The 27872-nt window shown below is 50.9% G+C and overlaps 1 protein-coding gene and 1 long non-coding RNA gene across 5 annotated transcripts in view; one reads left to right on the top strand and one right to left on the bottom strand.

Annotated features, from left to right (window-relative positions):
* Positions 1-13375: 13375 nt before the first annotated feature.
* LOC108530002 (uncharacterized) overlaps positions 13376-27872 on the top strand; it is a 15248-nt gene continuing 751 nt past the window's right edge. Inside the window, exon 1 of the long non-coding RNA XR_001885737.1 lies at positions 13376-13498. This is a non-coding gene — a long non-coding RNA (uncharacterized LOC108530002). The remainder of the gene's footprint in view (positions 13499-27872) is intronic.
* The window catches only part of UBOX5 (U-box domain containing 5), a 55244-nt gene continuing 43773 nt past the window's right edge, over positions 16402-27872 (bottom strand). The window contains exons 4-5 of one of the 4 annotated variants that reach the window (XM_017872590.1): positions 22286-22447; positions 16402-17100 (exon numbers count right to left, since the gene is read on the bottom strand). In XM_017872590.1, the coding sequence (XP_017728079.1) occupies positions 16979-17100; positions 22286-22447 (284 nt within the window). In that variant the 3' untranslated portion in view covers positions 16402-16978. Of the gene's footprint in view, positions 17106-22285; positions 22448-27872 lie in introns of all 4 variants that reach the window. The other 3 variants (XM_017872589.1, XM_017872592.1, XM_017872591.1) reach the window with 3 other exon arrangements.

Below are 27872 nucleotides of genomic sequence, written 5' to 3' on the forward strand. Positions count from 1 at the left end.
GTATGCCTGTAACCCCTTTAAAATGAAACACCAGGGCAGAAAGGAAGGACTCTACCTTTCATGCTCAGTAGAGTAACCCCACTCCAGGTAGAGGGTATTCAATAAATCATGGAAAGAAGGAAGGGAAGCTCTGAGTACCAGCTTCAGCTCTCCGGTGAGTTCTGTGTGACCCAGGGCAAGTCACACCTGTTCCCAAGGTTATTTACTTGAAGTACTAACCCTACTTCCTGTCCCACTGAGGTCTTAAGGGAATCAGATGAGGGTGCTATAAAGGGTTAAGATTTCTGCAATCCTTACGTAATAAAACGTTGCAAGCTTCCAGATTAAACCCCAAATGTCAGAATGTTCTATAAAGTACTTCCTTACCATTAGACCACCTTTTCTGAGAAGTAACAGTTAACTAATCTTAGCAGAGCATCTGCCCCGCCCACACCTTCTGTTTCTTATTCCCCTGCTGTATGTACCATAGAACATCTCTACTACTGCCAGAGAGGGCATGGCCTCATTTTCTTTCTATCTTTTTTCCTTTTTAAATTTTTTTTGTAGAGATGAGGGTCTCACTGTGTTGCCCAGACTAGTCTCAAACTCCTGGTCCCAAGTAATCCTCCCACCTTGGCCTCCCAAAGTGCTGGGATTACAGGCATGAGCCACTGTGCCCAGCCATTGACTTCATGTTCTTTTTTTTTTTTTTTTTTTTTTTTTGAGACAGGGTCTTGCTCTGTCACCCAGGCTGGAGTGCAGTGGTGCAATCATGGCTCACTGCAACCTCTACCTCCTGGGCTTAAGTGATCCTCCCACCTCAGTCTCCTGAGTAGCTGGGACCACAGCACCATGCCCAGCTAATTTTTGTTTTTGTGGAGACAAGATTTCACCACTTTCCCTAGACTGGTCTCAAACTCCTGAACCCAAGTGATGTGCCCACCTTGACCTCCCAAAGTGCCGGGATTACAGGCATGAGCCACCGTGCCTAGCTGGCCTCATTTTCAAACGAACACTGCTGGTAGCAGTAAATCCAGCTTTCTCTCTTTTCACCTGTTGGCTCACTGCAACGTCTGCCGCCCAGGTTCAAGTGATTCTCGTGCCTCAGCCTCCCTAGTAGCTGGGATTACAGGCGCTCACCACCATACCTGGCTAATTTTTGGGTTTTTAGTAGAAATGGGGTTTTACCATGTTGGTCAGGCTGGTCTCGAACTCCTGACCTCAAGTGATCCGCCTACCTCCGCCTCCCAAAGTGCTGGGATTACAGGTGTGAGCCACTGTGCCTGGCCTCCAGTAGTATTTTTCAGAACCCACACAAATGCTCTGTAAACTATGAAGAGGGGAACAAGAGCAAACCAAAGATTAGAAGCCCAAGACCTGCTTACTGAACTGAATCAAAAAGGATACATTGAGCAGGGATGAGAAACCTCTGAGAAAAATGCGGGGCCTGAGGCGGGCAGGTATGGAACTAAAATGGATCCACTGTAGGGCCAAGTGTAAAAGGAGGGCGGAGGAGGCCTCCTGCTCTTTCCAGACAGGTACCTTCAGCTCTTTGCAGACCAAGGCACATCTCAGCTGGACTGAAGAGCTAAATAGAATAAAATCAGCTGACAAGCCGGGCGCACTGGCTCGCGCCTGTAATACCAGCACTTTGGGAGGCCGAGGCGGGCCGATCACGAGGTCAGGAGTTCAAGACCATCCTGGCCAACATGGTGAAACCCTGTCTCTACCAAAAATACAAAAAAAGTGAGCTGAGCATGGTGGCCGGGCGCCTGTAGTCTCAGCTGCTTGGAAGGTTGAAGCAGGAGAATCACTTGAACCTGGGAGGCAGAGGTTGCAGTGAGCCGAAATCGCGCCACTGCACTCCAGCCTGGGCTACAGAGTGAGACTCTGTCTCAAAAAACAAAACAAAACAAAACAAAAAACAGCTGACAGGGGCGGGGGGGCCAGGTGGCGGGGAGGGGATGCGGGAAGCCAGGTCTCAATATTTATCATATCTCTAAAGGGGATTACATTAAGCTTAAAAGAAATCAGAAATGAAAAGACAATAAAATTCTTACTTGGAAAATAACCTAAGTAAAAGGCAAAATAAACGAGGAAAAATATTTTTGACAAACTCGTTTCTATATGGAAAACCTGTACGGCAGCAAGACGTGTAGATTCGCATCTAGAGACGCTCAACCCCAGCTCCAGGTTCCAGGTGACCTGGCCTGCCGCACCCGCTGGGGACAATGACTGCGGCCCTGGGGTCCCAGAGACGTTCCCTTTGCTAGGCTTAGGGAAGAGCTAGGCCTGTCCGCATTCCCAGCCCCCACGCAGCCAGACACCCGCGGGTGCTGAGATGAAGAGTGAAGTCACCAGGAGAGACAGGAAACAGCGCGGGCCTCGGGGACCCGAGGGCGCGGAAGCTCGGGGGCCAGGGTCGAGCACAAATTGGGAGGCGCAGCGCTGGGCGCACGCCCCCCTCGGCCCGGCGGCCCCTAATGAGGCGCGCTGTGCACAGACTGCTAAGAGCGACATGAGTGCGGCTCCGGCGGCCCCCAGGGCCCGGCTGGTCGGCGCCACCCCCAAGCGCGGCGCCCGGAATCACTTAGCGCCATCAGCCGGGCGGCCGGGCGGGGGAAGCGGCCGATCCAGGCGGCAGCGGAGGGGGCTGCGGCGGAGGCGGCCCCGGCTTCCACGCTCGCCCTTCTACCTGCCTGACAGGACCCCGTCTGAGCCCCAGGCCCCAGACCCCAGGCCCCAGGCCCCAGGCCCCAGGCTCAGCGGTGCCGCTCGCCGGTGGAGGAAACGCGCGCAGAGAGGCCGCGCTGCCAGGCGCGTGGCGGTCCGGGGGGCCACGTGTGAGCCTCGCCCTAGGCCGCCAATTGAGGGTTCCACCTACGTCCAGAGAGATCGCACCTCACCTCTCCAACCTGAGGCGCGCGGGCCGGCGGAGGGTTTCTGGGGCGAGTGGGAAGGATAGGCCGCCGCGCAGAGAAGGCTTCCCCGGGGTGTACTCATTGCTTGTGGACTGGGGACTGAAATTCCCCGGAAAAGGAGACGGGAAGGACATACCTGGCGGGATCAACAGTTGATGCAGGGATGTGAAAGAGAGAACCCAACTGTGTGTGTGCATGTGCGCGCTTGTGTGTGTGGTAAGGACGTCATACAGGACGCGCGGGCTATAAACATGCTAAACCACAGGCAATAAAAACACGGAGCGTGGGGCCGGGCGCGGTGGTTCACGCCTGTAATCCCAGCACTTTGGGAGGCCGAGGTGGGTGGATCACCTGAGCTCAGGAGTTCAGGACCAGCCTGGCCAACATGGTCAGGAGAGAAACCTCGTCTCTACTAAAAGAGAGAAACCTCGTCTCTACTAAAAATACAAAAATTAGCCGGCAGTGGTGGCGGGCGCCTGCAATCCCAGCTACTCGGGAGGCTGAGGCAGGAGAATCGCTTGAGCCGGGGAGGCTGTGGTTGCAGTGAGCCAAGTTTGCGCCACTGCACTCCAGCCTGGGCAACAAGAATGAAACTCCGTCTCGAGAAAAAAAAATCGAAGTGTGTGCCAGCACTGTTTTAAGCCTTTTACATTTATTTTCCTCCTTGAATCACATAAACCCTGTGAAGGAGGAAGTATTTTTATCTCTTTTTGCAGACAGGAACTGAGGGACAGAGAGGATGAATAACTTGCCCAAGGACGCACAGGTAATAAACAGCAGATCTGGGATTCAAACTCAGGCTCCAGGGTCTGTGCCCTTCACCACGCTACTGCCTCAAAACCTTAGCAGAGCCAGGTGCTGGAATCCCAGCTACTCCCGAGGCTGAGGCAGGAGGATGCTTGAGCCCAGGAGGCAGAGGCTGCAGTGAGCCATGATCATGCTACTGCACTCCTGCCTGTGCTGTAGTGGGCTATGCCTAGCTGGCGTCCACACTAAGTTCAGCATCAGCATGGTGACCTCTCGGGTGCAAGGGGACCACCAGGTTGCCTAAGGAGGGGTGAACCCACTCAGATCGGAAATGGAGCAGGTGAAAACTCCTGTGCTAATCAGTAGTGGGATCCTGCCTGTGAATAACCACTGCACTCCAGGCTGGGTGACACATCCAGAACCCATCTTTGAAGAGGGAAAAAAAAAAAGATTGGGCATGGGGGTGCATGCTTGTGGTCCCAACTACTCGCAAGGCAGAGGCAGGATGATCGCTTAAGCCCAGGAACCAGAAGCTGAAATGAGTTATGATCATGCCACTACACTTCAGCCTGGGTGACACAGTCAGACCCTGCCTTATTAAAAAAAATAATAATAAAATATAAAATAAACAAAATAGCAGTGACTAAACCCCAAGGACCTTTGTAATTTACTATGATTCAAGTTGGGAGGTGGGTGGTCTCAGGTCTGGCTGGAAGTTCAGGGATGGCATCTGGGGCTTCCTCACTCCTGTCTGGTACCCTCCACATGTCTGAGTGTCCTTCCTCGTGGCAAGGGGACAGCCACAAAATGGGTTCCTTCTTCTGAGCCTCTCTGTTCTTAGGGAGGAGAAACCTGCCCAGAGCCCCCACCCCTAAACGCCTCCAGGCAGGGCAAGCACCACCAGCCCGCTGCCTTATTTGGGTTGGGCCAGCCAAGGCTCACCCCTAAGACTAGGTGTGCTCATAGGCCCCTGACAAAATGGGGTCCTGTTGGTGAGGAAGAGGAGGGACGGGACTGGCTGCTGAGTCAGTCAGTGGGTATTTGTCCCCGGCCCCAGGCTGGAAAGCATTTGTAGACTTGTGCAGGTCACTTCACGTGTGAGGACCCTGTAGCACAGAGAGACCCCGTGGCCCAGGACCACACAGCTAAGCCAGGCAGAGCTACTAAGCAAGAAGCCTATTACGCCGGGTTCCCAAGCTCCCTGCCCCAGCCTGCTCCTGGCCTCCCAGCGCCTTGGCCTGCTTCACATGCCTGGGCTCCGCCACAGGTTATCTTCAGAGCCATCCCATTCTGCCTCCCTGACTGACCATGCCACTTCCTGCTCAAAACCTGTCCATGGCTTTCCACTGCCCTCTGGACAATGCCCAGACATGTCCAAGAGGCCTGCAGGTCTGGCCCTGCTAACTCTCACTTTTGTCTACTCCCCCTGAGTGCCACACCATTGTCCTCAGCCCCCAAAGGTACGCCAATTCCAGGCAGTGCTGCCGGGTCTTCTCTGTTGGTGCTTTTTATGTGACTTTTTTTTTTTCTTTTGAGACAGGGTCTCACTTTGTTGCCCAGACTGGAGTGCAGTGGTGCTATCTCAGCTCACGCAACCTCCACCTCCTGGGTTCAAGCAATTCTTCTGCTTCAGCCTCCTGAATAACTGGGACTGCAAGCACGTGCCACTGCTGCCCGGCTAATTTTTTTATTTTTAGTAGAGATGGGGTTTCACCATGTTGACTAGGCTGGTCTTGAACTCCTGACCTCATATGATCCACCTGTCTCAGCCTCCCAAAGTTCTGGGATTACAGACGTGAGCCACTGTGCCTGGTTCCTTTTATGTGATTTTTTAAAGAACCAACCTCTGGTTGTGTTGAATCTCTATAGGGTTTGTATCATTGATTTACACCTTTATTACATTTTATCTTCTTTCTTTTCTTTTTTTTTTTTTTTATTTTTTAGTAGAGATGGCCATGTTCACCATGTTGGCCAGGCTGGTCTTGAACTCCTGACCTCAAGTGATCCACCCACCATGGCTCCTAAAGTGCTGGGATTACAGGCGTGTGTGTTTTTTAGAGACAGGGTCTTGCTCTGTTGCCCAGGCTGGAGTGCAGTGGTCCAATTATAGCTCACTGCAGCCTCAAACTCCTGGGTTCAACTGATCCTCTTGCCTCAGCCTCCCTAGTAGCTGGGACTATAGGTACCAACCACCACGACCAGCTAATTTTTATTTTTTATGTTTTTGTAGAGATGGGATCTTATTATGTTGCTCAGGCTAGTCTCGAATTCCTAGCCTCAAGGAATTATCTGGTGTTGGCCTCTCGAAGTGCTGGAATTACACGTGTAAGCCACCGTGCCCGGCAAATATTTTATTTTCTATTCAACCTGAGAGCTCCTTTTTTAACAAGGCAAATTTAATCTGTTAACATTGATGGTGGTTGCCCATGTACTTGGATTCATTTGCAAACATTTAGCTTCTGTTTTCTTTTTGTTATTGTTGAGACAGGGTCTAGCTCTGTCACTCAGGCTAGAGTGCAGTGGCGCGGTCATCAAACTATCCTCCTACCTCAGATTCCCAAGTAGCTGGGACTACAAGCCCAACCCACCCTGCCAGCTTGTTGTTGTTGTTATTATTATTATTATTACTATTATTGAGATGGACTTTTCTCTTGTTGCCCAGGCTGGAGTGTAATGGCACGATCTCGGCTCACTGCAACCTCTGCCTCCTGGGTTCAAACGATTCTCCTGCCTCAGCCTCCCGAGTAGCTGGGATTACAGACATGCGCCACCACGCCTGGCTAATTTTGTATCTCTATATTGGTCAGACTGAATTCCTCACGTCAGGTGATCTACCCACCTCAGCCTCCCAAAGTGCTGGGATTACAGGCATGAGCCACCACACCTGGCCTATGCCAGCTACTTTTTTTTTTTTTGAGACAGAGTCTTGCTCTGTTGCCCAGGCTGGAGCACAGTGGCACAATCTCGGCTCACTGCAACCTCCACCTTCCAGGTTCAAGCAATTCTCCTGCCTCAGCCTCCCAAGTAGCTGGGACTACAGGCGCCCGCCACCACGCCTGCCTAATTTTTTGTATTTTTAGTAGAGACGTGGTTTCACCATGTTAGCCAGGATGGTCTCGATCTCCTGAACTCGTGATCTGTCCGCCACAGCCTCCCAAAGTGCTGGGATTACAGGTATGAGCCACCGCGCCCGGCCCTGGCTAATTTTTGTAGTTTTAGTAGAGATGGGGTTTCTCCATATTGGCCAAGCTGGTCTCGAACTCCTGACCTTGTGATCTGCCCACCTCAGCTTCCCAAAGTGCATTAGCCACCACCCCCGGTTACCAGCTAATTTTTTTGTTTGTTTTTTGAGACGGAGTCTCGCTCTGTCGCCCAGGCTGGAGTGCACTGGCACGATCTCGGCTCACTGCAAGCTCCGCCTCCCGGGTTCATGCCATTCTCCTGCCCCAGCCTCTTGAGTAGCTGGGACTACAGGCGCCCGCCACCATGCTCAGCTTATTTTTTGAATTTTTAGTAGAAACGGGGTTTCATCATGGTAGCCAGGATGGTCTCAATCTTCTGACGTTGCGATCTGCCCGCCTTGGCGTCCCAAAGTGCTGGGATTACAGGCGTGAACTACTGCACCCAGCCTGCCACCAGCTAATTTTTGAAAAAATTTTTTGTAGCAACACGGTCTCATATGTTGCCCAGGCTGGTCTCGAACTTCTGGTTTCATTGCTTCTGTTTTCCATTTACTATGACACCCTTTCACTTCTTTTTCCTTCTTTCTTGTCTTAAAATGGATTATTTTAAAATCTTATTTCTATTATTTCAGTAGTTTAAGCAATATTTAAGATTAATCCATATCTTTATTCTCCTCCAAACAAGCTGGGTTCCTTAGAATGTTTTAAAAAGGATTTCCTGCCCAGCGCGTTGGCTCACGCCTGTAATCCCAATACTTTGGGAGGCCGAGGCAGCTGCCCTCCTCCTGATCCCTCTGCTCAGATGCCTACTCCAGGGAGGGACTAGCTTTTTGGATTAGGTTGGATGATGCCCATCCTCAAGTGTCTGAATAAAGCTCCTTCAGAGTGAATGCAATGGAGAAAGGGTAGTGCCTTGAAAGGAACCCAGGATGATAGTAGGAAGGGAAATAAATGCCATAAAGCTAAGCACCCCTCACCCCTACAAATCCACTGAGATCTTTTCTTTTCTTTTAGACAGGGTCTCACTCTGTTGCTCAGGCTAGAGGGCAGTGGCACAAACACAGCTCACTGCAGCCTTCACCTCCTGGGCTCAAGCAATCCTCCCACCTCAGCCTCCTGAATAGCTGGGACTACAGACGTGTGCCACCATGCCCAGCTAATTATGTTACCCATGCTGATCTTGAACTCCTGGGCTCAAACGATCCTCTCACTTTGGCCTCCCAAAGTGGGATTACAGGCATGAGCCACCACACTGGCCCACTGAAATATCTTCTGATATCAGAACCTGAGTCTCATCTTTCCTGCCCCCACCCCTAACCTTAGCAAAACTAACCTCCTCCTCCTCCTCCTCCTCCTCCTCCTCCTCCTCCTTCAGGTCAATGTGGAGCCCTAGACATGCTTTATTCACGTGTTTCCCTCTCTTTCTGTCCTACTAGAGAGTGGTCCTTTTGGTCACTATGTCCCTAGGACCCACCATGGACCCAACCCTGAGTCTTGGGTAAATGACCAGTCAAGTTGGTGTGTCCTCTGCCTGCCTGGCCGGGCCCAGTAGCAGTGAAGGGTACGAATTATCAGCACAGGGGCATTTGCAGTCCCTCTTGGCTAAGGAGGATCCTGGCTTTGCCTCCTGGTTTCTCCGTCCTTCCCCAGCCCTGTTGTAGCAATTATCTAGGATTTTGTGGTTGTTTCCGTTACTGTTGCTGTGTAACAAACCACTCAAAATGCAGTGGCATCAACCCACCGCCATTTTATTATGCTCACAGGTTCTGAAGGTCACAATGAACACCTTTTATCTGTTCCACAATGTCTGGGGCCTCCACAGGAAGGAAGGGAGGGCTACAAGCTGAAATCACCTGGGCCTTCTTCACTCACATGCCTGGGCACTTGGGCGGGAGTTGCCGGAAGGCTCAGCTCAGTTGGGGCGCTGTTGCCTGGACTGCCTGCTTTCCTGTAAGGTGGATTCAATCTTTTTTTTTTTTTTTTTTTTTTTGAGACAGGGTCTTGCTGGAGTGCAGTGGCGAGATCTCAGCTCACTGTAACCTCCGCCTCCTGGGTTCAAGCAATTCTCCTGCCTCGGTCTCCCGAGTAGCTGGGATTAGGCACCCACCACCTCACCCAGCTAATTTTTGTATTTTTAGTAGCCATGGGGTTTCAACATGTTGGACAGGCTGGTCTCGAACTCCTGACCTCAGGTGATCCACCTGTCTTGACCTCACAAAGTGTTGGGATTACAGGCATGAGCCACTGCGCCCAGCCTGGATTCACTCTTGAAGCCATTGAATGGCTCTAGAAAACAAGGGCAGAGTGACGTGGCATTTTATGATAGCCTCAGACATCACAGAAGGTCAGTGTTGCCATGCTTTATAGGTTGAAGCAGCCACAAGCCTGTCTAAGGTCAGAGAAGGAACAGAGCCCACTTTTGGCTGGGAAAGTGGGCCAAATAATTGGCAGCCAATAATTTCAAATAATCACAGTGGTATGAAGCCAGGAGGAAAGGAGACTAAGGTTTGGAACAGATTTTTCCAAGGTGGAAAAATCCAAGGTTGAAGAGAAAGGTGCTAAAGATGCTGCAGGGAATCCGTGAGGGAGGCAGCTAAAAGCAGCCGTCTAAGCAGTACTGCCGAGTCACACTGCAGTGCCAACCACATTCTGCCACAGAAGCAGTTTCCCTCTCAGACTTAGTTGCAGGGGCTCACAGCTTTGCGGGTGTTGTAGACCCACCTGGGCCACGCCCAAGCCTGCCCTGGGGTTTCTTCAGTAGAGGAAACATTTAGTGTTTAGACCACTTAGCATCATTTCCATCATCTCATGACTGAAGGTCAATTCGCCGAGGCTCTCGCATGCATGCACGCGTGCCTGGTATTTCATTCCCCCTATTGCTCACACTCTGCTTTCCCCTCCTCAGTCCCAGGAGCCGGACCTCCCCAGCTTGATGTCATCTTTTGGGCGGGAGGGAGGAAGGCAGGTGAGAGGGGCTCTCTCTGGAGGCTCCTGGTTTCTGAGACAGGCTAATTACAGGCTTCCTAATTAATGAGCCATGGGGTTGCATTTCATCCGCTGAGTCAGAGCTGGTGTCTGGGCCCTGGGCCCAAGGGAGGGGCATCAAGAATCATGGGAGGGGGAGGCCAGCCTGTGCCTCTGTCTCCCCGTGCTGATTCCCTGTCCCCTCCCTTTTCAAGCCCAGTTCTCTCCAGCAGTTTAGAGGACATTGTAGGCCTCTGCCCAGCTTTGCTCCCGACTCCCGCCTCTGCTTCCTGACCTCTTCCTGGGCCTGTTCCACTGTCTGCCCCTCACACCTTCCCACTCCGCCAGGACCACACAGGCCTCCTTTGGTTACCAACTCTCACAAGGTTTCCCAACACCTGGTTTATTTTCTTTTTCAAATTGGATCTTCTTTGGCCATATGTATCCCACACTGGGGTCTCTGGAAAGAGGCAGCGCACCTCAACAGGATCCTAGTACCCAGTGCCCTGAGTCGCAGATAGGGCCATTCCTGAGCCCGTCTGTGCCTCCTCTCCCAGGAACTGCACACGACGAGTACTTTTCCATTCACATTTCAACCAGGAGATTCGTATATTTACATGTGACTAACTCTGCTGAGCCTTTATGGGGGGAGCATCTTTTATTTTTGTGCCTAGAGGTGTTATACTGAATTTCAAAGGCTGTGCTGGAGCCTGGTCATGAGGTTGTTATCCCATAATTAGACTCCATTGTGCCTCTGGTTCTGGATTGCACAGTGGATTTGGAACCAAGTGAAGACACTTCTGTAGGTTGTGTAGGCAATCAGAGGAGCGCCTTGTGGTCTGAGCCTCTGTTTCATCCTAACTCCAAGTGGGGATTAAATAAGATAATACATGGGCATTTAGTGCAATGCCTAGGACATTGTTTATTCAATATATAAAGTTTTATTAACACTTTTGAATGCAAAAGTTTTTAACATGCATGGATGGCCTCCAAGGTCTCCATAATCTCCTTGATAAAATCATGCACGTGTAAAGCACTTGCTTCTGGGCCCAGAGGCTGGACACAGCTGGCGCCTCCACGGAGGGTGGCATGGCTCCTCAGCCCTGTAAAGATCAGTTCTGGGTGCCCAGCCTGCCTGCTGGTGGGGCTAGAATTCTTTTCATATTTTTCCAGGGGATCTTTGGACTAGAATCCTAGATGTAGGATGGCTGGGTAGAAGGGTACATGCATACGTGACTTGCCAAGATATTGCCACATTCCCCGCCAAAGACTGTATCCTTTGTATTTTCAGCAGTAGTATATGACAGCCCCCGTTAACCCAAAGTCTCACCTACAGATTGTGACCAGACATGGAGATTTTCGCCAATCTGCTGAGCAAGAAGTGGCATTTCATGGTCCTCTTTATTTCATCGTATTATGAGCGAGGCTGGACGTTGTTTACATGTTTAAAAGTCATTTGTATTTCTTTGTGAATCTGTTATTTTTAGAAGCTATATGTTATGGATATTAACCATTTAATATAGGTTGCAAATATATTTTCCCAGCTTGTAATTTTTATTTTTACTTGCTAATGAATTTTGCCATGTAAGAGGTTTCTGGTTTGTCTTGAGACAGGGTCTCCCTCTGTCGCACAGACTGGAGTGCAGTGGCATGATCTCGGTTCACTGCAACCTCTGCTTCCCAAGCTCAAGCGATTCTCCTGCCTGGGCCTCCTGAGTGGCTGGGACTACAGGCACGCACCACCATGCCCAGCTAATTTTTGTATTTTTTGTAGAGACAGGGTCTCCCTGTGTTGCCCAGGCTAGTCTCAAACTCCTAGGCTCAAGTGATCCTCCCTCCTTGGCCTCCCAAAGAGCTGGAAGTACAGGTGTGAGCCACTATGCACAGCGGATTTTTTTTTAAGGCAGTCACATCCATCAGTCTTTTTCCTTACTGAATCTGAATTTGTTTGTTTGTTTGTTTTAGACAGAGTTTTGCTCTGTCGCCCAGGCTGGAGTACAGTGGTGCCATCTTGGCTCACTGCAACCTCTGCCTCCTGGGTTCAAGTGATTCTCCCACTTCAGCCTCCTGAGTAGCTGGGATTACAGGCACCCACCACCACGCCGGCTAATTTTTGTATTTTTAGTAGAGACGGGGTTTCACCATGTTGGCCAGGCTGGTCTCGAACTCCTGACCTCAGGTGATCCGCCTGCCTTGGCCACCCAAAGTGCTGGGATTACAGGCACGAGCCACCGCGCCCGGCCTACAAATGAGCTTTATAGAAGAGTATCTAACGACAAAGGCAAATGTCCATGAGATAGTGTTAGAAATAGCAGGCAACAGCCTCACACACTATATACCTATAAATATTTTTTTCTTTACAGAAAAACATTGGAAGGGAAAACGTCAAGATGTTTGTATGGTGGTCACTTGATAGCTGGGTTAAGGGTAGCATTATCCTATTATTGGTGAAAACCCTGATGGAATAAACTTGACCATTCCAAGTCTTCCTCCTATGTCCTCCCCTTAGTCCTGTGCCACGCTGGAGATCTTGTCACACCTCTTGGCACAGACAGAGCCATTTCAGGCACCTCTCTGCAAGGGAGGACGTGCATTACAGCCAGGTGGAGCTTTCACCCACCAGCTGTAATGCACACCCTCCCTTGCAGAGAGGTGCCTGAAATGGGGTACATTTCAATGTACTGAAAACAAAAACTGTCTGATTTTGTACCCCATTGTTCTGTTCTCCTGCCCCCATGGAGTGGGGGCTTTCCTCCTCTCTCAGGTGACAGTTCATAAGAGGGAAGGGGAACAAGCTTTTATTTTGACCCAGCACTGTCCAGGAGAACTTTCGGTGATGGTGGAAATGGTCTATATCTGTGCTGTCCAATATAGGACCCACCTGTGCTGATCCTATCCCCCAAAACAGGATCCCAATCACCATAATCCTGAATGTTGAAATCCCAAAAGATCAAAATCCCTGAAGTCTGAAATCCTAAAAATCACAATCTCAAAAGTTCAAATGTAAGAAGACTTGATTGTACCTAATTACAAATCTGTCATTTATGGTTTGGGATTCAATTAGACATCAGGGATTTTATACTTTAGGGATCTTGATCTTTAGGGATTTCAACATTCGGGGTTATGGCCTTTGGGACTGTGCCTTTTGGGATTATGGCTAAAACCCAGTAGCCACTAACCTCATGTGACTATCAAGCACTTTAAATGTGGGTGGTATGAGTAATGAACTGAGTTTAAAATTTCATTTACTTTTAATTGAATAGCCACTGTGGCTAGGGGCTACTCTAGTGGACAGTGCAGTTTTCACTAATTTCCAACCCAGCCACGCCCCTTCCAATTCAGAACTGGAAGGAAAGACCCTGCACTGGCAAGCACGCTGAGCAGCCAGGTGAGGTGACAGCAGGCCTACCCCAGGGGGGTCCAGCTCTGAAGTCAGGACCTGCTCAACAAAGGCCCACAGGAGCCCTGGGGGAGAAACCAGCCTGAAGAGGCTTCCCACCCCAGTGGCCATCACAATGGCAGCCAGCCCAGCCTCACAATGTCACAATACCACAGGCAGGAGGCCAGGCAGGCAAAGCGGTTTCCTCCAGGGCAGGACTCTTTGTCTGCAGACCTACTTACAGCAACCCAGCGTCAGAAGGCCCATCTCCTGGGGAATGGAAAAGTGCCCAGCCACTGGGAGGCCTCAAGCTGGAGAGCTAGCGGGTAAGCCGGGCAGGTGTGGAGCTGGGAAAAGCTACAAAGCCCCATGCCCCAGATGCTTCGGGGCCTCGCAGCCCAGCTGCAGGAAGATGGAACGTTGTGAGCAGCTGTTCTTCTTTCTGGCCATTTGGTTCATCTACTTCCTTTCTGACGCCAACCTCTCTTCCACCTACTCAGGGGCTGGAAGGGCAACTGGAGAGCCAGCCACTGCAAGTGAGGACAGAGAATGGCCACAGGCAGAGTCACAGGGTAGACCTTTGCACCTTGGGAGGAGATTTGGAGACTGGTGCTTCCTGGGCCCCTTTGGCCCCACCAAACCACAGGGGTACCATGGCCCTGACCTGCGTTCAGAGGGCCATCGAGTCAATGTCACAGGAAGGGGAAGAGACATGTGCCTGTGGACCCTGTGGTCATGGAGGGGGTGGAAGGTCTCTGGAGGGCAGCAGGGCCACAGCAAGGCTCTGGGATCCTGAGTCTTCTCCATCCGTGGACCTAAACTCTGCATGTTTACAGCTGTTCTGTGCCTGGGTCCAGGCTCTAGTGAGAAATACACTGCCTACAGAGCCAGGTGACAGCAAAATACATTTTATTCCCATTTTCTAGGGGACAGAAACAGAGCCCAGTGGTGCTTGGCATGTTTCTGGCAAGGGTAGTGAAAAGACCACTTCCTTTTGGGGGAAGTCTTTCAAATAAGAAAAACGGGCCAGGCGCGGTGGCTCACGCCTGTAATCCCAGCACTTTGGGAGGCCGAGGCGGGCAAATCACAAGGTCAGGAGATCGAAACCACGGTGAAACCCCGTCTCTATTAAAATACAAAAAATTAGCCGGGCGCGGTGGCGGGCGCCTGTAGTCCCAGCTACTCAGGAGGCTGAGGTAGGAGAATGGCGTGAACCCGGGAGGCGGAGCTTGCAGTGAGCCCAGATTGCGTCACTGCACTCCAGCCTGGGCGACAGAGCGAGACTCCGCCTCAAAAAAAAAAAAAGAAAAACGAACGCAACTCCTGGGCATGGCTCCACCTGTACCTAGGACAGGGCCTGCCATTCCAGGGGCTCCCAGGCTGGGTTTTCTACCAGAGCAGTCTTGGGGGCAGGAGACTATTAGAAATGCAGATCCCCAGGGCCCTGCAGGTGATCTGGGCAGTACCTCCAACACAGCTGTTTAAGGGGAGGCAGCCCGGCCCTCATCTGGGAGCGCTGTGCTGATGCTGACTGCACGCTAGGGCTCTTGGGGTTGGGTGGACAGGATTTCTCCCAGAGAGATGGGTTCCCAGCAGCTAGAGTACACTGTGGGTGTCAAGATGCTGGTGGGAAGTAGGCTGTTCCCTGAGACCATGACAGGTGAAAGGTGGGAATCACCAGCCCCCACACTCACCAAGAAATGCTTTTGCTACATGCTGGGGCTTTTTTCTTTTTTTTTTTGAGAGGGAGTCTTACTTTATCATCCAGGCTGGAGTGCAGTGGCACCATCTCAGCTCACTGCAACCTCTGCCTCCTGGGTTCAAGTGATTCTCGTGCCTCAGCCCCCCGAGCAGCTGGGATTACAGGCACACATCACCATGCCCAGCTAATTTTTGTCTTTTTAGTAGAGATGGGGTTTTGCCATGTTGGCCAGGCTGGTCTCGAACTCCTGACCTCAAGTGATCCACCCACCTTGGCCTCCCAAAGTGCTGGGATTATAGGCATGAGCCACCGTGCCCAGCCATGCTGGGGCTTTTCTACGAACACAAGCACACCAGAGGGTAAGGCAAGATTCTGGAGAGGCACAGACCCAGAAAGCCAGGGGCACACAGGAGCCTCACCAGCCAGGGCAGCACAGGCCATTCATGCAGACCCTCAAATCTCATGTGAGGGCTGCATCAAGGCCAGTGCCAATGGGAAGCAGAGGGAAGGATGTGACCACCTCTCTGAAGCCATCTTTGTGGACAAGTGATGTAGGAACTCAAAAAAAAATGCAGGCTTGGCTAGGTGAAGTGGCTCATACCTGCAATCTCAGCACTTTGGGAGGATCGCTTGAGCCCACGAGTTTGAGACCAGTATGGACAACGTAGCAAGACCCTGTCTCTACAAAAAATAAGAAAATTAGCTAGGCATGGTGGTACATGCCTATAGTTCCTGCTACCTGGGAGGCTGAGGTGGGAGGATTCCTTAAGCCCAGGAGTTCAAGGCTGCAATGAGTTATGACTGCACCACTGCCCTCAAGCTTGGGCAACAGAGACTGAACCTATCTCAATTGAAAAAAAAAAAAAAGGCAACCTAACCCCAAACCCAGATCTCTAAAGTCTTGGGTGTGGACTAGAGCCCAGGAAAAGAATGTGCAGTGCAGCCACGGCCTGTTCACAGGACCTGCGGCTAAGCTCAAGGGTAAAATACAGCCTTACAAAGCATCCCTAGGCAGCTCCTTCCCAAACGTGCTTAGAAGGGAACAGGGAAAGGTGGGTGTGTTTTCTCACTGAGGTTCTTCTAGTGGCTGGAATCTGATAAGAGTACCAAGTCGTAGGGATATGGATATATTTTCCCTTGGGGACTCCATAAAGTTAAATGTTGGGCTGAAAAAAGGATGCAGCCTATAAACAAGTATTTTTCCTGAAACCGGCCGCACACGGAAACGCTGCGCTCCCCCTCAGGGAGCAGTTTCAGGAGCCAGCTGAGCACGGCTGGCACCAGCCAGAGGGAGCCATTCACCCTCCCACCATGTATGCCCACCTGCAAACCTGGGTTCTGAGTCCCCACACAGGGGACAGATCTGAAAATTCCAGTTTGTGTCCGTTCAGGCCGTCGACAGGAATGACAGCCTGGCGGGCTGCAGTGACTGCACACAGCTACCCTATGAGCTCCACTTGTGTGGGTGTAGGTGGGTGACAGGAGTGTGACGACACAGACAGGCAGTCCACCAGGAGGAAGCCCACAGCAGACGTCAACCATCGCTTTATTAAGGCTGCCAGTTGGGGGGCTGAGTCATGCGTTCCACAGACACCCCCACTGCCCCCAAGGTCCACTTTTGGATGACCCTGAAGGCAGAGACTCCTGAGATCTGGGCCACAATCTAGGGTGAGCCACCCACAGTGCCCTGCTGGATAGGGGGGTATGCGAACTGCATAGGGGGCCCTTAGCAGGCATCTTCCTGCCTAGGGTGGGGCTGGCTCCAGCAGGCCCTGGGCTCAGGTAGGGGGCATGGCGGGGAGGCAGGGACATCCCCCCGCCCTCCGGCCTATGGCTTTGTTGCCCTATTGCCACCAGCACAGAAGCAGTGTGCTACACTGTGAGGTGATGAAGAAGAGCCCCGGGAGGGAGCAGGCAGCTCTGTGCCTGGGGCCTGGCCAGACCTCAGGTGTGCGGTGGCCCTGCTCCTGTTCCCCCTCAGCTCCTCCCAGCGATGGGTCTCCTCCAGTGGAGGCCAGTCACTCAGAAGTGGACCCGCAGCACGTCCTGGCTAGCAACCAGCCGCTGGCAGGCTGTGCACGTCATGGGCAGGGAGCGTTGCTTCTCACCCAGGCAGGGTCGGCACAGGAGGTGGCCACAGGGCAACTGGTACACCGGCTCCTTTTTGAAGTAGGGAGAAAACACTCTTTTGCAGGAGGCACACTCGGGGCCTGGGATGCTCCCAGGCTGCTCTGGTAAATCAGGAAGGAAAACAGGCCAGGGTTAGGAAAGCTGCTCCGTGGTCCAGACTGCTCTGAGAGGCAGAGCCTTCCCACCGTGCAGCTGCAGCATCTGGCTTCATCCCTCCCAAGCCCACCCCAGGCTGATCAGGGAGGGGAGTGGAAGCGGGAGAGGGAGCCCAGGAACCTGGGAGGCCTCTTCTCTACCATCTTTGACCAAATCTCAGTGCCTCTACAAATGCTTGAGAAGAGTTGGCTTCTGAGGGCAGCAGGCAGTACTGGGCCCTTTCTCCTGGTCTCCTAGCAAGGTATACTTTCCCCCGCAATAGGTGGCCAAGGCTGGAGCAAGGCACAGCTCACTCTGACAAGATAAACTGCAAGAAATGTGAGAGGCGACAAGAGAAGGAAAACGCAGGCCAGTGGGGTGGCTCACGCCTGTAATCCCAGCATTTTGGGAGGTTGAGGCAGGAGGATCACTTGAAGCCAGGAGTTCGAGACCAGCCTGGGCAACACAGTGAGATCCTATCTCTACAAAAAAGGGGAAAAAAAAAAAAAAAGGAAAAGCAGCACATAGTCCAGTGTACCAAGGTTGGGGACGTGTGAGAAGGGAGGTCAGCAGAGACAGGGCTGAGGCCTGCAGCACACCTGCCACTGGGACCTGGCTCCTGCTCCCTTCAGCCCTGCAGCCTGTTGCCCCCTCACTGCTACTGGCAGCCCTGCTCCTGACTCCTCAACCCCGCTCCTGTGCTGCTCTGGCCCTCTGGGAAGGCTCTCCCTCCTTCCGCAACTCCTGCAGGGCATCCTTGAATGAGGGTCACAGTGAGCAGCCCTGGCCATGCCCTACCAGGCTGCACCCATGGCTCTTCCTTCCCTCGTGGCCCCTCTGGAAAGTGACAGGGGATGGGCTTGCCTGTCCTCCTTGCGGTCCATGTTTCCATTCCTAGCCACTACTCTCTGGAGGACCCCAAAGGAATCTCAAACCAATTTGCTTCAGAAATGTTTCTTAAACCCCCTTCTCTCTGTCCATTTCATCACCATAATCCAGGCCGCTCAATGCATCTCTTCCTAACTTATTCACTCTGCTCCAGGCTTGTCCTCTCAATCTGTCCTGAAAGCTGCTTCCAATGACCCACCTATGTAACTTGACCACCCCATGCCTCTGCTTTCTACCTCTTAGGGGCTCCCCATCTTTTGGGACAGTCAAGACTCCCTGCACGGCCCACCCAGCCTCCTCACCTCTCTTTACACCAGTCTCAACTTTTAGAGTCCAGCAGCTTCCAATCACTTCTCTGCACACTCTGCGCTGCTGGCACCCTCACTTTGTGCTTGCTGTTCTCTTTGCCTAAAATGTCCTTATCTGGAGACCTGGCTTAGACCACACCTATTCCAGGAAGCTACCCAGACTGCCCCTTTCCTGTGCTTTCAGAGCCCACTAGCCCTTCTCAGCCTCCAAGGTAGGATGCCTGCTTCCTCCCCAGGCTTTGCAGGCCCTGAGGGTCAGGACTATGTCTGTGTTTCTCATCTGGCCTCAGGACCTGGCACAGCACCTCACAGGGCAAGTGCTCCATCCACATGTGATGAATGGACCTGACATCTACACTCAGGCACCAGGCACCAAAGAAGGGAGGGCAGGGGTGCCCTACACGGGGGAGCAGGAACTGAAGTGTTCCTGCCTCCACATCCCTGAGAACTGTAGCCAGGAAAGAGTGGCCTGGCTGTGGGTGTTTTCTTTGGGCCAAACATTAAGCAACATAAAAGTACCGGGGGCCTCTCCTATGCACACAAGCCAAGAATTCCCCAGTGAGTGGAAAGTTGAACCTCTACAGGGAAAGGAAGGAGGGAGAGAGAATCAAGGGAGGAATGAAGGTGGGGAGAGGGGGGAAAGAAGGGAGGGGAGGAAGCAGGAGGAAAGAGCTGACTGCTTTTCAGTGGTGCCCCTTTCATACAGGCTCTGCTAGAGGCTTCAGAGACCTGCCTGACCCACAGTGCATGATGAGAATTTATTTTCCATCAGAGTTTTAAAAACCACACCTGCCCCAACACCACAGAAGCATGCGAGGGCCCCAATTCCCCCCAGCACCAACCAGAAGTCCCATTAAAAGGTCTCAGAGGCCCAGAGCCCCAGGGGCAGTTTCAGTGACAGGAAAAAAAAATAATCAATGAAAAGACAATTATTGTGCCCTGGGCAGACTGGAAACCCAAGTATATAACTGCAAACTGAGGTGATTAAGTGAGAGGATACAAAAGAGGCCTTGCTTTGAACAGGGTGGGCTAACATGGCCTCCTGTAGGAAGAGCTGTGAGAATAAAAAGGAGCCAGCCATGAAGAATGAAAGGAGAGCAAGCACAAAGAACAGACTATCTGTTAAAGAAAAAGACACAGTGGTCGGGCACGGTGGCTCACGCCTGTAATCCCAGCATTTTGGGAGGCCGAGGCGGGTGGATCACCTGAGGTCAGGAGTTCGAGACCAGCCTGACCAACATGGTTAAACCCCGTCTCTACTAAAAATACAAAAATTAGCCAGGCATGCTGGTGGGCGCCTGTAGTCCCAGCTACTTAGGAGGCTGAGACAGGAGAATTGCTTGTACTAGGGAGAAAGAGGTTGCAGTGAGCCGAGATCGTGCCACCGTACTCCAGCCTGGGCGACAGAGTAAGACTCTGTCAAAAAAAAAAAAAAAGGAAAGAAAGAAAGAAAGGAAGGAAGGAAGGAAGGACGGAAGGAAGGAAGGGAGGGAAAGGAAGAAAGAAAGAAAGAAAGAAAGAAAGAAAGAAAGAAAGAAAGAAAGAAAGAAAAAAGAAAAGAAAAGAAAAGAAAAGAAAAGAAAAGAAAAGAAAAGAAAAGAAAAGAAAAGAAAAGAAAAGAAAAGAAAAGAAAAAGACATAGTGAGGCTGGGTACGGTGGCTCATACCTGTAATCCCAGCACTTTGGGAAGCTGAGGTAAGTGGATCACCTGAGGTCAGGAGTTCGAGACCAGCCTGGCCAACATGGCAAAGCACTGTCTTTACTAAATATACCAAAAAAAAAAAAAAAAATTAGCTGGCTTGGTGGTATATGCCTATAATCCCAGCTACTAGTAGGGGCTGAGACAGGAGGATTGCTTGAACCCAGGAGGTGGAGGTTGCAGTGAGCCGAGATTGCACCACTGTACTCTAGCCTGGGCAACAGAGTGAAACAGAGCAAGACTCTGTCTCAAAAAAAAAAAAAAAAAAAGACAAAGTGAGAGTGGGCTTCAGATAAGACTGCAGAAGAAGAGACATACGGGCTCCAGCAGGCAGGACCTCAGAAGGAGCAGGAGTTGAAGTTTTATCCTAAGTTCAGGCAATGCCATGGAAGGATTTGAAGGAGTGGAACACAGTGATGGGCTGACATGATAAAAAGATCCGACTGCTGTGAGGATGACGAGCCACAGTGAGGCGAGGATGGGGGGATACCAGCAGGAGCTACTGCAGGAGTCTGGGGGTGAGGCAGCGGGAGCTGCGGCCAGGGCAGGGGCCAAGGAAGGAGAGCAGGGGACTAACCTGAGGTCTACCTTGGGGGAGGATGGACAGGACCTGATAATGAACAGAATGTCAGGATGGGGACACTGAAGGAAATGGAGAATGACTTCTATGTTAGAAGCCTCACCACAAGACAGAAGATGCTGCCCTTACCCAGGTGGGATGAAGGGGACAGTGAGGGGAAAAGCTCTGGAGGGCAGATGTGAGCAGTGTAGAGTCTGAATGTTTCCTTGAGAGAGGATGCTGTGGCCAGGCACGATGGCTCACGCCTGTATTCCCAGCACTTTGGGAGGCCGAGGCGAGTGGATCACCTGAGGTCAGGAGTTCGAAACCAGCCTGGCAAACATGGTGAAACCCCATCTCTACTAAAAATACAAAAATTAGCTAGGCGTGGTGGTGGGCCCCTGTAATTCCAGCTACTTGGGAGGCTGAGGCAGGACAATCACTTGAACCCAGGAGGCGGAAGCTGCAGTAAGCTGAAGCTGCGCCATTGCACTCCAGCCTGGGCAACAGGAGCAAGACTCCATCTTAAAAAAAGAAAAAAGAGAGAGGATGCTGAGTGCTGTCCGGGTGGCAGGATTAGTTCCAAGGAGAGGCAGAAGCTACAGGGAAACATGGGCAGTCGCCAGAGATGTGGGTTCTCACTTGGGTAACAGAGAGTATTGAGATTAGAGAGCCCAGAGCCAGAGCTGGTAGAGAAGGCAATTGGCAATGGAAACTGAAGAGGGACCACCGAAGATAGGAGAAAAGAAGCAAAACAGCCTAAAAGCCAAGAGAGAAGGCGTTTCGCACAGCATGGGCTCCATCTCACAAAAAATGCCTCGCGCTGCAATCAGTTTCTCTTGCTTTGTATCCTAATAGATTCTGGCATACAGTGGGGGCCAAGGTTCATTTTAGGCAAAATTGGCCCATAAGCTGCCACTGCTCTTTCTAAGACACTGATGGAAGTGTTAATCTGAAGGGATGAGGACAACAAACCCAACCAAACCTCTCTTTACATTTACATAAAGTGCCCTGGATGTCAGATGGGAGACAGACTAGATGAGAAAAAATAACAAAAAAGGCCAGGCATGGTGGCTCACTCCTGTATCCCAGAGCTTTGTGAGGCTGAGGCGGGTGAATCATGAGGTCAGGAGCTCGAGACCAGCCTGGACAACATGGTGAAATCCCGTCTCTACTAAAAATACAAAAAATTAGCCAGGCGTGGTGGTGGGCGCCTGTAATCCCAGTTACTCAGGAGGCTGAGGCAGCAAAATAGCTTGAATCCCGGAGGCGGAGGTTGCAGTGAGCTGAGACTGTGCCACTCCATCCTGGGCAACAGAGCAAGACGCAGTCTCAATAAATAAATAAATAAAAACAACAAAATAGAGAAACAAAAATCCTCAGGAGAAAATAATTAACAGTAGATCTCACAAGGAAACACAGCAGAGGCTGGCCAAGCCCTACATCCACAGAATTACTAAGGATTGACTAAAGAAAGCTTTTCTTGTGAGGAGTTTAAGTTCATAGACAGCCCCTCAACTACCCCTGGAAAAGGCAAGAGAACAGGTTCTCTCCCAGGCTGGGTGTTGGAATTGAAAGGGGAGGCTGGCCAGGCAGGTCCACAGAGCCCCCAGGGACTTGGCCCAGCATCCAGAGACAGAAAACAGACCACCCATTCCAAGGCTCCAAGGACACGGCGGGGCCCATGTTACCCGAGCTGGTGCCAGGCCTCCAGGAAGTGCTGCTCCCTCTTGTGCCAAGGTGCTGGAGCTGTCCCCTGGTCAGCCGTGCCGTGAAGGAGGGCATGGAGCCAAGGGTGGATGCCAAGGCAATTTCCAAGCTTTGTGACAGTTTCTGCTCGTGGGACAGTGGACCTGTCGAGAGATGCGCACAGCACAACATCCAGAGACAGGCTCCGCAAGAGAACAGCCCCAAGTCCTTCGAAGGCTATAAAAACGGCACCTCCAATCTCACATATCAATGTAATGAAACTCCATTCTAATGTCTACTGGCAGACCATGACAGAACACCGGGAGGTAAAGCCCTACAACCCTGGCAGTTCCTGCCCATCCCACCCGCTTCAGGCTTTTCTTCTCCTGGAGAAACTGCTAGGCAGGCATGAGCCACCTTGTGGCTCAACTGCAGAACTGCACCCTCCTTTTTTTTTTTTTTGAGACGGATTCTCCGTCTGTCGCCCAGGCTGAGGAGTACAGGGGTGCCATCTGAGCTCACTGCAACTTTCGCCTTCTGGGTTCAAGTGATCCCCCTGTCTCAGTCTCCCAAGTAGCTGGGACTACAGGCGTGCGCCACCATGCCTGGCTAATGTTTTATATTTTAGTAGAGACGGCGTTTCACCATGTTTGCCAGGAGATCTCCTGACCTTGTGATCTGCCTGCCTCGGCCTCCCAAAGTGCTGGGATTACAGGCGTGAGCCACAGTGCCCAGCCTCCTTTCTAAAGGCCTCCTTGCTGGCCAAGAAAATAACTGGGGCAAGCAAATGCCAGCTTTGGACTCCTGCTCCCTGGCCCCCATTCTTCCCCAGCGGCCTTAGTCTTCTCTTTCCCTAACTCCACCCTTCTGGGGACCCCACCACCCCCCAAGGGGGTTCATCTGCATTTTCTAGGTGTTCATGTCCTCTCTTCCCTGTTAAGTAAAACAAAGCAGTTATTACCGAATAGAACTAAGACCCCACATTGACCATGCCACAATTTAGGGGACCTTCAGTGTAGGATCAACAGAAAGCCAAGCCATGGAATGAGGGTGAAGGCCAAAGGGATAGGGGGATAGCTGCCCAAGAAAAGCCCAGGGACCTGCCTGGCAGCAAAATTTGCAATGCAGTCCCAAAGAGGGGAATGGAACCTTCTGTCCACTGTTAGCAGGACACAGGACATCAGTTTAGGGCTTTGAAGGAGCCCTAGTCAGCGTGGTCCTAAGTCACCAAGTCTGTCAAGGCCAACAGGACTGAGACCTCCACAAACTGACACTGATGTCTAAGGACGTTTTTCCTTGTTCCACCCCACTGCACCTCAGATGCTTCCAGGAGTTTCTGAAGGTCATGTTAACTAGAATTTACTCTTAAAACCAAAGACACAGAAATAAACATTAAGCATGCTATTTGCATAGTCTTTTAGAAGAACATAGGAAACTAAAAGAATGATCAACTCTAAATAGAATAATTTCCATAAGGAAAAAGAAAAGGCTGCCAGGCCAGGCACAGTGGCTCACACCTGTAATCCCAGTACTTTGAGAGGCTGAGACAGGCAGATCACCTCAGGTCAGGAGTTCAAGACCAGCCTGGTCAACATGGCCAAATCCTGTCTCTACTGAAAATACAAAAATTAGCCAGGCGTAGTGGTGTGTGCCTGTAATCCCAGCTACTCAGGAAGCTGAGGCAGGAGAATCGCTTGAACTCAGGAGGCAGAGGTTGCAGTGAGCCAAGACCACACCACTGCATTCCAGCCTGGGTGACAGAGTGAGACTCCATCTCAAAAAAAAAAAAAAAAAAAAAAAAAGGAAGGAAAGGAAGGAAAGGAATGGAAAGGAAAGGAGAAGAGGAAAGGAAAGGAAAGGAAAGGAAGAAAAGAAAAGAAAGAAAGAGAAAGAAAGAAAAGGTGTCAAAGAGCTACCCTCCACAAGCACCAGACACTGACAATCACAGGGACTTCTACTAGACAGGCAGAGTGGGTACTCCAATACTATTCAATTGTTCCAGAGCACAGAAAAGAAAAAATTCTAAATTCTTCCTATGGAACAAAAAAATAAATTGATAACACCTGACCAAAGATGGCACACACACACAGACACACACACACACACACACACAACTACAGTCCAACCTCAATAATGAATACAAAAATCCTAACACTAACAAACAGAATCATTAAAAACTATTAACAAGGGCCAGGCACTGTAGCTCACGCCTGTAATCCCAGCATTTTGGGAGGCCAAGGCAGGTGGATTGCCTGAGCTCAGGAGTTCATGACCAGCCTGGGCAACATGGTGAAACACTGTCTCTAATGAAATACAAAAAAATTAGCCAGGCGTGGCAGCGTGTGCCTGTAGTCCCAGCTACTAGTGAGGCAGAGGCAGGAGAATTGCTAGAATCCAGGAGGCAGAGGTTGGAGTGAGCTGAGATTGCACAAGTGCACTCCAGCCTGGGTGACAGAGTAAGACTCCGTCACTACCAAAACAAACAAACAAAAAAATTAACAAGGCTGGGCATGGTGGCTCATGCCTGTGAGCCACCAGCACTTTGGGAGGCTGAGGCAGGCAGATCACCTGAGGTCAGGAGTTCGAGACCAGCCTGGCCAACATGGCAAAACCCCATCCCTATTAAAAAATACAAAAAAATTGGCCACATTAGGGGGCTCACGCCTGTAATTCCAGCATTTTGGGAGGTCAAGGTGGGCGGATCACCTGAGGTCAGGAGTTCGAGACCAGCCTGGCCAACATGGTGAAACCCTATCTCTACTACAAATACAAAAATTAGCCAGGCGTGGTGGCAAGCGCCTGTAATCCCAGCTACTCGGGAGGCTGGGGCAGGAGAATCACTTGAATCCGGTAGGCGGAGGTTGCAGTGAGCCGAGATTGTGACACTGCACTCCAGCCTGGGCAACAGAGCGAGACTCTATCTCAAAAAAAAAAAAAAAAAAAAAGCTGGCTATGGTGCTATGCACCTGTAGTCTTAGCTACTCAGGAGGCTGAGGCAGGAGAATCACTTAAATCCCAGCAGCAGAGGTCACAGTGAGCAGAGATTGCATCACTGCTGCACTCCAGCCTAGGCAACATAGAGACTGTCTCCAAAAAACAAAACAAAACAAAAAAGAAACCATTAACACGCCGGGCACTATGGCTCATGCCTGTAATCCCAGCACTTTGGGAGGCTGAGGCAGACGGATTGCTTGAGATCAGGAGTTCCATGGCCAACATGGTGAAACCCCGTCTCTACTAAAAATACAAGACACTAGCCAGGTGTGGTGACAGGCACCTGTAATCCCAGTACTTGGGAGGGTCAGGCGGCAGAATCACTTGAACCTGGGAGGCAGAGGTTGCAGTGAGCCGAGATCACACCACTGCACTCCAACCTGGGTGACAGAGCGAGATTCTGTCTCAAAACAAAAACAAAAACAAAACAAAAAAAACAACCATTAACATTAAAAGATTCATGACCAAATGGAGTTTACGAATGTAAGAATGGTGCAGTATCAGAAAACCTATTATGTATTTTACTACAGTAAAAGATCTGAGGGGCCAGGCGCGAGGCTCATGCCTGTATCCCAGCACTTTGGGAGGCCGAGGTGGGCGGGTGTCCTGAGGTCAGGAGTTTGAGACCAGCCTGGCCAACATGGCAAACCCCCGTCTCTACTAAAAATACAAAAACCAATTAGCTGGGCATGGTGGCAGATGCCTGTAGTCCCAGCTACTCGGGAGGCTGAGGCAGAAGAATGGTGTGAACCTGGGAGGCGGAGCTTGCAGTGAGCCGAGATTGGGCCACTGCACTCTGCCTGGGCAACAGAGCAAGACTCTGTCTCAAAAAAAAAAAAAATACAAAAAACTAGCCAGGTGTAGTGACAGGCGCCTGTAATCCCAGCTACTTGGGAGACTGAGGTGGGAGGATACTTGGGAGACTGAGGTGGGAGGATAGCTTGAACCTAGGAGGCAGAGGTTGCAGTGAGGTGAGATCATACCACTGCACTCCAACCTGGGTGACAGAGCAAGACTCCGTCTCAAAAAAAAAAAACAACAGAAAACTATTAACATTAAAAGTTCATGACCAAATGGAGTTTACTCTACAAATGTAAGAATGGTGCACTATTAGAAAACCTATTAACATATTTTATTACATTAAAAGATCTGAGGGGCCAGGCACAGTGGCTCAAGCCTGTAATCCCAGAACTTTGGAAGGCTGAGGTGGGTGCGTCACCTGAGGTCAGGAGTTCGAGACCAGCCTGGCCAAAATAGTGAAACCCCATCTCTACTAAAAATACAAAATTAGCCGGTATGGTGACGCATGCCTGTTATCCCAACTACTCAGGAGGCTGAGGTGGGAGAATAGCCTGAACCCGAGAGGCAGAGGTTGCAGTGAGCTGAGATTGTGCCACTGCACTGCAGCCTAGGCGACAAGAGCGAAACTCTGTCTCAAAAAATAATAATAATAATAATAATAATAATAATAATAATAATAATATAATTTCCACTGATACTGAAAAGCATGAAACAAGGTTTGATTTCCCAATCCTGGATAAAAATACTCAATAAAATAGGAATCAGTGGTAGAAGAGGGTTTCCGAAATGTCTCCAGATAAACCCTACCTCCTGATATTCATGTTCTTGGGTATCCTGTCCCTTGAGTGGGCTGGACTTAGAGACTTGCTTCTAACAAACAGAACACAGTGATCCATTTCTCCACCAGGCAGGAAGGACACTGGTGTTGAGGCTGACATACCTATCAAGGACAACCACTACCATGGCTTCTGGTGCTTTGACGAAACCTCAGATGAGCGGCCCTCTGGCCAGGTGTCTGAGGTTTCATATTGTTGGAGCATTCGTTGTGTTCCTGGGGGTTGCAGCTAAGTTTGCTGCAGCTGAAAGAAGAAAGAAGGCACACGCAGATCTCTTTTTTTTCTTTTTCTTTTTTTTTGAGATGGAGTCTCGCTCTGTCGCCCAGGCTGGAGTGCAGTGGTACAATCTCAGCTCACTGCAACCTCCACCTCCCGGGTTCAAGTGATTCTCCTGCCTCAGCCTCCTGAGTAGCTGGGACTACAGGCATGCACCACCACACCCAGCTAATTTTTTAATTTTTAGTAGAGAAGGGGTTTTACCATGTTGGCCAGGATGGTCTCGATCTCTTGACCTCATGATCCGCCTGCCTCGGCCTCCCAAAGTGTTGGGATTACAGGAGTGAGCCACCATACCCAGCTCACACACAGATTTCTACAGAAATGATGATTCCATGAAGGATTATGAGGAGATGAGGAAGGCTGGTATCTTTCAGAGTGCAAAGTAATTTTGGAATATAAAGAATTTCTTGGCCGGGTAACACAGTAAGACTCTGTCCTAAAAATACAAAAATCAGCCAGGTGTGGTGGTACGCACCTGTAGTCCTAGCTATTCCAGAGGCTGAGGCATGAGAATTGCTTGAACCCGGGAGGCAGAGATTGAAGTGAGCTGAGATCACACCATTGCACTCTACCCTGAGTGACACAGTGAGACTTCATCTCGAAGGAAGGAAGGAAGGAAGGAAGGAAGGAAGGAAGGAAGGAAGGAAGGAGGGAGGGAGGGAGGGAGGGAGGGAGGGAG

The sequence above is a fragment of the Rhinopithecus bieti genome, unplaced genomic scaffold (genome assembly GCF_001698545.2).
Source record: "Rhinopithecus bieti isolate Rb0 unplaced genomic scaffold, ASM169854v2 scaffold_7580, whole genome shotgun sequence".
Lineage (NCBI taxonomy): Eukaryota > Metazoa > Chordata > Mammalia > Primates > Cercopithecidae > Rhinopithecus > Rhinopithecus bieti.